The sequence below is a fragment of the Molothrus aeneus genome, chromosome 7, assembly GCF_037042795.1.
Source record: "Molothrus aeneus isolate 106 chromosome 7, BPBGC_Maene_1.0, whole genome shotgun sequence".
Classification (NCBI taxonomy): Eukaryota; Metazoa; Chordata; class Aves; order Passeriformes; family Icteridae; genus Molothrus; species Molothrus aeneus.
Window position 1 is genome coordinate 17723047 of NC_089652.1, and position 9649 is coordinate 17732695.

General features: G+C 39.1%; 1 protein-coding gene across 1 annotated transcript; it reads right to left on the reverse strand.

Moving 5' to 3' along the window:
* Window positions 1–2396: 2396 nt before the first annotated feature.
* Window positions 2397–9649, reverse strand: SCRN3 (secernin 3). Its single transcript, XM_066553859.1, has 7 exons — window positions 9423–9649; window positions 9103–9284; window positions 8116–8315; window positions 7225–7437; window positions 4612–4774; window positions 4074–4254; window positions 2397–3299 (listed from the first exon to the last, which is right to left on the reverse strand). The coding sequence occupies exons 1-7, from the start codon at window positions 9588–9590 to the stop codon at window positions 3144–3146; spliced, it is 1263 nt and encodes a 420-aa protein (XP_066409956.1). The 5' UTR covers window positions 9591–9649; the 3' UTR covers window positions 2397–3143.

The following is a 9649-nucleotide window of genomic DNA, read 5'->3' on the forward strand; positions in this document are numbered from 1 at the left end:
TTGATCCTTTACAAGTAGGCAGAGCACTTCTTAATGGGTGTCCACAATTAAGATACCTCTATACTAGAAGTGTGCCACATTCTCATCAACTTACCAAATACATTTTTTTTATTAATTCTTCAGATATTCAAGGATTTGATCTTAGGGCATTTTTACAGTTCTATTTAGTCATTGTTCTTGCACTCTTGTCTTTCTCATTTTCATCATAGAAGTTCTGCTTTCCCCTAGATTTGAACACAATATATCTGTTTTAAATAAGAAATTGCTCAAAATTTCTGCATAGAAAAGACTCTCTGTTACAAATCTAATACAGAGAACACCTTTGATTACCAACCAACACCACATTCTCTTAGATTTACTGCTACAATATTGAGACTGCTGATATCATACCCATTAGTCTGATGAGTCTGTGATGGTTAATAAATAAAGAAGCTAGGAATGAAATACAAGTATTTTGTTTCTAAATCACTGGGTACTCCTGGAAGTCAATAATAGACTTTGAATTGTTTTAGAAAGTTAAGTAACCCTTTATCTGGTAAATATTTGCTTTCACCAAGGAGCACTGGCAAGTTTTGAATGGTTGACAAACTGATGTTCTGTCAATAGTTGATATACTGTTATGTGGATTTCTGGTAGTTAGAAACAGCTTTGCTTTAAAGAAGTGGTCACTGGTGCAATGACTTCCTTTATTTTGAAGGTGGGTTAATCTCTCGGAAGCTAAGTTCATGAAAACATCTATTGAACAAGTCTAGAGGAATGTCAGTGAAAAATTGAATCTTTTTTCCAGGACTAATCTCAAAATAATTCTCAAAATGAACAGGATGTAACACTTAGGTTTCTAGTACGAAATTTGAGTACATTTTTATTTCAATAATGATCCTTCATAAAGCTCTAGACCTTTTAAAGATATGTTCCTAGGTGAAAACCCATGAGAAGATTGCCCTCTAGGGGACATTCTGATTCTTAATTTTTTTTTTTTAATATAAGGTTGTGGGAGGGAGGATTATTTGTTTCTCCTGATCCCATCTTTTTTTTCTGTTTTTACACTGCATGTCTTCAAGGAGAATGAAATCCCAAGGAAAAAGGTACTGAAATATCCTGTACTCTATTGGCCATTGCTTTAACTGTCTCCACACATTACACTGTTTTTACTTTGTATCCTGTAGACCAGTAAGGAAAAAGCAATATAAATAAGAGGCACAGTTGGACTGTATCTGCCTGTTAGGACTGGACCAATGTGCTTAACATCGTTCATTGCCACCCCACGATTAGGTCCCAAGAAGTTTGCTTAAAGGCCTGCTCCAACTTCACTGCTGTTCTTCCTGTATAACTTCAGTCTTTGCTGCCTGAAACTTGATTCATACCTTGGTTTCCAGCAGTTTCAACTGGAATTTATGATGCTTTGAAGCTATCAGTGTAGAACAGCTCATGATCAAAACCAGGAAAAGATACATAATTGTAAGATGTGGGCATCCCATAAGGAAAACAGATAAATACAGTAAATTTTTATTAAATCTATCTTCCAGTTATCAAACTGGACTATTGAACTTCTGTATTGAACCACTGTGCTACTGAACTTCTAAGAAATTACTGCCACGTGCTACACATTCGGTCACTAGAAATAGAAAGTTCATAAGCCTTTCCTAACTCAGTACTTTCTTGCTGTGAATCTGAACGCAGCATCCCAAATTAATTTCTACTTTTATTGTAGGATCAGAAAGAATAAATTTTACCAGACTCTTAATTTTCATATTAATTCTGCAAACTTCATTGTCTATCTATTCTTTAACTTTTTTTAGTAGTGATGTATTGAACAATTTACAGAATGAGAAAACTGCATGTGAAAAATTGTCAAAGAATGATCTTTCTGTGGTTTGCTGTGTCTGTCCCACATTGATGCTGCAGCTCTAGTGCACCATTTCATATTCTCCTCTGAAGGTTTGCAGGAGTACTTCCTTTTGAGTGCTTTTTCTTGTTGTTTTTCCTTACAGTCATGCTTTTTATCCTGACTTATTGATCATAAGGTAAAATCAGAGTCTTCCTTCTTTGTTTAGTGTGGCCCCTGCCATAGACAATAAAAGTGGTGTCATATATTGATCATTACTTTTAAACAAGATCAGGAAGAAAGAGTTTTGGTGGTGGGGAAAAAGCTTATTAAATTAAGTCCACAGTCTATTAACTCTGGCAAAAAAGTCATGGGTTAAAAGGCTTTATATAAAATGAAAAAAAATTAAAAGTACTTTTAAGTGTCCTGCTGAGTACATGTATATACTTGTGTAGCCCAACTTCTTCCTTTCTAGTTGCCCAGTTTTAAAAAATAACAATTCAAGAAACATTTTAGAACTCCCCCATGATGTTATAAAGTGCACTGTAAAATTAATTTTACAATAATAATCTTGTATATAAATAAGTTTATTTTTCACTATCAGGGTGGGAAAAATAGACAGGAAAGTGAAATCTGTGGGGAACTTACAGGATGCTTGCACTGCTGAATTCCAGGTAATAAGATTTCACAATCACTCACAGCAAAATATTATTATTGTAACTGTGATTTGTTTTTAATATACCTTGAACTCTTAGCCTGATTTTACATTGGAAGAGTAGAAGGTTTGTATATGAAATGTATGTTAGAATGGTTTTACCAAACAACTGAGTATCAATCTTACTTGGTTTGTGTGTCACTTTCTTTTTTCTTCAGGGTTCATCATAGCTTCTACATTTTGGAAAGTTTTCAGCATGGCCATTTTAATTCAGGTAGTCTGAAATTCTGCTACAATTCTCCTGACTATAAAAGCTACATGTTGTACACTAGAACTGGGTTCTTCAGGCTCAGTTAGTGTTCTTCATTCAGAGATGAGGCTGTTCACTAATTTAGTCAAGCTATTGCTTTCTAATTGCATCTGTTGGTTGGCAAAATCAATCTCTGCTGACAGCTTTGTGCCATGTACAATGCCACTGCCTGGCTCTTTGGAGCCTTTCCAGCATTCTTCTTCTAATCAAAAGCCATTTGTCCTGAAGATGAATCTGCATCTTTAAAACTGTCCATGCTATGTGATATTCTGAAAACAGGATGTTAATCTATATAGCCTCTTCATTAGAAAACCCAATTATAATCCAAATTTTACCACATTCAAATAATATTCTTAGCCATATATTTTGAGTTCTTCTTCTACACACTGTGAAAAAAGATTAACTACTTGTTTAGTATCAAGGCATCCATTTTGCAGGATTGATTCCATTTGACTTATCTTCTGTTTCTCCAACTCCTGTATCTCTTTGAGCATTTCTTTACCTTTGTCCTGCAAAAAGAAACATTGACTCCACTAAAAACTATACAGAGCATGTAGTAATCACGCTAATGAAATTCTGTTCTACTGCCCTTATCTTAATCTTTTAAGAGTTTCTAGGGTCCACATTTATATTGGTAGAAATCAGTATCATGACAGGTTTTCTTAAGATATCTTTCCTAATATCTAGCACTCATTTAATCTCCCTTGTCTGACAGATTGAAGGAGTATTAAAGCTCCTTTAGGTATTAGCTATCAAAACTTAAGTGGCATATGACTTACTTTTAAGAAGATGTATCTGTAAATAGAGAGATTTTACTGCTAAAAGTAAGCAGCTACCTTCCTGCTTCCCTAAAGTTCAGTGAAGTTCTGGGTTCAGCTATCTTTGTCATCTTGTTTCCTTTCCTGTCCATACCAAGCAATGATCAAAGGCAAGCTCTCCTGTCCACCTGACACCAGGGGCCTGAACAGCTGTAAGAACTCTTGGCAGAGTCGTGTATTCGCCTGTGGCTGCTGGGGCATTTCCCCATTATGTGGCTGGTGAGGGAGTCTGTGGGGGGCTGCTCCTCTCCTGGGGCTCAGCCTGCCAGTACAGCACAGTGCTGGTTGCAGTTTCCAGTGTCAGGAACACATGCCTGCCAGCTGCCAACACCCTGGGCTTCTGGGGCACTGCATTGTTCTGTGCAATCCATCAAAGTGCATTAACTGCTATCACATTAACAAAATAGGAGCAAGGACCTTATATAAACCACCTGCTTGCATTGAAATCTAATTGAATCAACGTACCTTAATAGTTTCCATAACTACAGCAGCACTTTCATGTTTTTTATAGAGCTCATGTCTTCGATCTGGCTTACTCTGAAAACGTGGTTGCTTCTTAACTGGATCATCAGGACCAAATGTAGGGGACGTAGTTTTTAATAACTGAGTAATACCGGGCACAAAAATGAAAGGCTTGAATACAGATCTAGAAAGAAAAAATAGAACAGAGATCCTTTACTGACACTGTTTTGTTAAAATTTTTGAGTCAGTAAATTGCTGTGTTTTTTCCCATTCTTCTACTTGCTTCTTTTAAGAAGAAAGTACTAAAAAACCATCTAATGGTGTTAAAGTCATTGTCACAGCAGTGTTCCATTAAGTAGGTTGGTAGATACCATTAATATACATAATGTACATTAATGTTCCTCCTACATTTTGATTGTGCTTTTTCAGGCAGAATAAGAAAACCAACCCAAAGCAAAAAGGAATATAACTAGGCAAACTGCAACACTTTTTCATTTAGATAGTTACAATTTTTTGTCCAATTTACTTGCTGCTACATCACCTGGCAGGATCTGGAGTTCCAGTAAAGAAGTGAATACAGGGCAGATTAGGCTGCTGAGGCAGTACAGACACCATGCTGCCAGTTGTCATAAATCCACCTTCCATGTTAATGCCACTCTCTTTGTCACGAAGAATTTCCATCATTATTTCAGAAGTGATAGATCCTATTCAAGATACAATACAATTATTTAGCCACAGAGCTAATACAATAACTGAATGACATGTTCCCTACAACTGGCTGCTTTTGGCAATGCCAGTTTTAGTTTGTCTGTGTTGGCAGGGGGAAAAAATCATCCTAATGGTAAACCTTAATATGGAATACACTTGTATTGCTTTCCCCAAAGTATTTACTTCAAAGAGAGGTGATAAGAACATGCCTTAAAAATGGGGAATAGAAAGATAAATGGTATTTCCCTGAAAGGTAAATTTCATAGGGCTACCAAATGGTCATTCACAAAGTAACTTTTCAGATGAAAATTAGTAGCTTGGATTAAATGCTGAACTTGGAGCACTCTGTGGAAGTAAGATAGATCATTATAATACTGGTTGATATTTGAACAGAGTTAATACCACTGTGATGCTTTGAAGTTATAAAAATAATAACAGCCATGTATGGACTTTGTGTGAAGCTTTGAAAATGAAACACCAAGACTGTCACTTGTTTTGGAGGGATTTTTTGGTGAGTGGGTTTTTTTAATTTTCAACCTTTTCAAGGAGACACTGGAGCGGCATTACATTCTACGCTCAGAAGCCACAGTAGTACATCTATTTGTAGAAAAGTCTTTATCAGCAAGCTGTGTGAGGTTTATTGCCAAGGATCTATGAAAATAATTCCTGCTCAGGAGGAACAAAACTCTTTCCACATCTGCCTGTTCAGTGATATCAGTGTTGCAGTATAGTGTATGCTGAAGCTCAGATACTGACATGGTATCACCAAACCATCCAATATTCTAACAGGCAGCTCTTGCAGGATGGTTTTCTTTTCACATTTGGTGTACCAGTAGAGGGTATGCTTATGGCAGAAAAACATTAGTTCACTCACTCTTTATTTTTTATTGGAAGGTATCGTCTGCCACTCCACTATTTTAGTGTTTCCCTTACTGAGTTCTAACTGCATAATATCTTTTTTATTAACTACCTTGCCCTTTCCTCTTAAAATAGTTACTCTGCTGCTAAGTTACATGTCTCCAATATTATTCTATCATACATGATCCAGGTTGCCTGTAGACAGGCATGCAGCACTACATTTCAACAAGAAGACACACTTAAGTACTCCTGTAGTTGCCTGGGAAGGTCGGGGAATTAAAGAAATCAGCAAGCTAGATGAATCAAAGAAATTAAAAGAAGCAATAGTCATTTTGTCAGCTACAACTTACAATACATTCCCTATTTTTTGAAATATGAATAATATTTTTCTAAAAATGGCCCTCACAGAGTAGGCAGCCTGGAAAACCCCCAGAACTGTAATGCCATTGACTGAAAAAGCAGGGAAGGGTAGATGAAGAAACCAGTGATTTTACTGATGCTGTAAACCAAATAGCTTTTAGTTAAGGCACCTATTTAAAATAAATCTAAACAAAGTGAACCATATGAGACTGATAACCTGAACACCTAGTGGGATTTTTAAAATGGCTCAGGTAAATGCCTGAAAATGGGGATTTAGAATGGAAACACAGATACAATCTCAGCATTGTTATAATACAAGTAAATACAGGTATTATGAAAATGCTTTCAGTATTCAGAACCTGCAATTCCCAAAATGAATGCAGGATTTACATGATCACCAGAGCAAGACAGCAAAAGTAATTCACTTTGATGCATTAACTAAATGCTAAACCTGGTCTGGCAGAGTTCAGCCAAATAAATAAAAGAAACATAGGGGTGCAATGTAATCTTGATTCAGATTAATTACTTCAAATGAGCATGTGAATACAGCTACAGCAAAAACCTGCTAGATGGATGCAGTTAGAAGTGAAGTAATAGGTTCATTCTTTAGGAGTCTGAAAAGTAAGTGTTTGAATTAGTGACTGCTTAGAGAACAGAAAATTATTTTGTTCTGCTCTTGGTGTGTTTTAGTAGACTACACAAGTTTAGAGTAGGCATTACAGTGAAACGACAAAGATTTAAAAATTATTGTCAAAAATGAATGTAAGGTGTGTATGTGAATGCTTGCTGTTGCCTTATATAAATGGTACCTGATTGAAGCTGTTCATAAGGTTCTTTGTGGCTGCAAACTGCTGGGAATCTGTTTTAGCCTCTAGTATTTTTCCTTAGCAGTACAGTAATATTATGTAGCCTATCAAAATGTTTCAGAACAGGTCTTACAGGGCATTTAGTGGTATGGTCATAATGTGACCTCTCAGGGTTGTTATTGTAGCTCTGTATGTTTGATATTTGACCCTTGTTTTAATTTTTCCTCCTCAATAAATTAGAAAAAAATGTATAGAAACTTCCAAGTTCAGTGCTTCTCTTAGGCAAAAAGTTATTCTAGTAAGTTGTGGTTCACCAAGTCATGTGAATGATTGCCTGGATCAGATGTATAATAATTTATGATTTTAATTAATATAGCTCACTAAATATTTTGCATATCTTGAAAAAAAAATCAAAAGGATACCTTTGTGTTTGTTCAGAAGTTTATAGCCTTCACAATATCGGCCTCCAGATGTGGTCATTCTGGCAGTATTGACATAAGAATATGTGGCAGCAAAATCAAATTCCTTTTCCCCATCCCACCAGCCATTGCTTTTGGCATATTCCTTCAATTCTGGGTGTTCTCTGTCAATCTTGGTTGTGATAGAGAGCTGGTTGGAAATATTCCGTACGCCTCCTGTTTGTAAGTTGCAGAAAGAATTGTTTTAATACATTGAATGATTTTTCTTGGTATTTTGTTTACAATTAGCTTAGTAAACCAAATTAGCCCTGAAGAGTTTCCTACAAGATCAGTGAGTCTGGTGGTTTATTTCTGGCCCTCTCTCCCCAGCTAGATGTATTTTCCTGATTGAATTTTCACCACCACTCATTTCTGACTCATTTGCTTCTATTGCCAGCATTGTATTACAGGTTCTGTCCTGATTATTCCCACCTTCACTTTCTTCTTCTGAGACATCCAAAGATCGAGTTTGTCCTCCTTAAGTTCACTGGAAGAATCAGCCACTTCATGGCCCAGTACATCAATCCTGTCCCCAAATGAGATTGTCATGGATTCCTACCATCCTTAAGACCACACATACTGCTGTCATTCTCATGCTGACTTTCTTGCTGTCCTCTGTTTTCCAAGTGCAGGAGTGGTTACCTCTGGCTCTCAAAAGGCCCCTGTCACTCAGCTTCTCTGACAAACTGCCAGCTACTCCACGGTCGTGCCCCAGGAAGCAATGCCTGTTGTTTACAGGCACATGTATGCAGCTCGAGCTTAGTTTGATGCCTTAATGAAATGGTAAATCAAAACTGGAGAACTCCAAGAGGTCATAGCACTTGAAATGTTTAGAACAAAGAGCATCATCCATACCTTCTACTTTTTCTGCTGCCCAGTATTTTCCTGATGTCTCCAGCACCCACGCTTCCTTTCTGTCAGCTATCAGAAAACTGTTGTGGTATGTAAATGCCATGTTGCTCTCCATACAGTTTCCTCCCTGGCCATATTTTTCCAGCAAATCAACTATGACACTAAGAGCCTTTTCAGCTGTGTCTGCTCTCTCAAGTCCAAGCCTAAAAGAAAAGGAAAATGTTATTTTTGGAACTATGAACTCTACATAGGACTATTCAGTCTGAGTATTCCAATTGACCTGGAATGATATTGCTATATGCAGCTACCAGTTGTATAATCTGGTAAGGAAAAAACACAAGTCAGGTAAAAGGCTTCTTTGATGTGGGTCCTCTATGAACTTGACATGGGGAAAAACACCAAATGGAAATACCGAAAGGCAGGGAGAGGGGTCCTACAAAATTCGTACAAGTCCTGTGCAACTATTGGACTGGGGGGAAACTACCAAAAGAATTGACTGACTGCTGTAGGTTAATGGAATTTATGCTGGCACCTGTAGTGTAGGAACATGAACTTGTTATTTACATGGAAATACGCAGCTGAGACCAAAACTTAAAAATAATGTGAGTGAAAGATGGGGGAATAGGAAAGGAGTACAGACCCTAAGAAAAGGCTCAAACAGTAGTGCCTGAAGTCCATCCGCCTGTGCTCTTGAAAAAGTCTTGTTTCCATTTAGTATAAATTTTATAGAAAGAAAAACGTTTGCTAATGTTTTGACGTATTCTGGTCTAGTGTCTGGATACTTCTTATGGGCTTCTGGCAGAAATCTAGTGCTTGTGCCAAGAATACTTACTTTTAACCGTGGCTAGAACACTGGAAGGAGTGCCTTCTGAAAGTGGAAGTACTATTTCCCCATATAGTTCAAACAACATTTTTCCACGTAAATTCCGAATCCGGTACCATGTACCAAAAAGGGAAAAAAAAAAAAAACCCAAGCCAGCTTGTGCACACCTTACAAGGTCCATGCCGAGGAGAGCTTCCCCATCGCAGACCTCTTCCCTGCCCCACACGGCCTCGTTGCCGATGCACACGCCGTGCTCGTTGGCGCCCATCTCGGCCCCCCAGAGCCAGGAGGGGCGGCTCAGGACCACGGCGTGGGTCCTCTCCACCTGCTCGATGCTGATGTAGGTGCACTGCAAGAGGGCAGAGCACACACGGAGTCACCGTCCCCGCTCCGCCGGCCGAACCGCGGGCTGAGCACGCAGACAAGGGCTGACAGCGGCGTTCTCGCTGCCCCCCCCCCAGGAGCGCTCTCCGCCCCGCTCCCTCACCTCCAGCGCGGCGCCGGGCGGGTGCGCGGCGGCCGGGAAGTGCACGACCTCCTGCACCTCATCTGCCGGCCGGTCCGAGTTCTTGCCGAACACCACGCGGCCCCCCGGGGCGGCGGGCGGCAGCGCCACGAAGGTGTCGCAGGAGAGGGGCGGCGGCCGGGGGACCATGCTGAGGGCTGAGGGCCCCTGCGCGGCGCGGGCCTGTGGCTCACAGCGGCAGCTCGGGC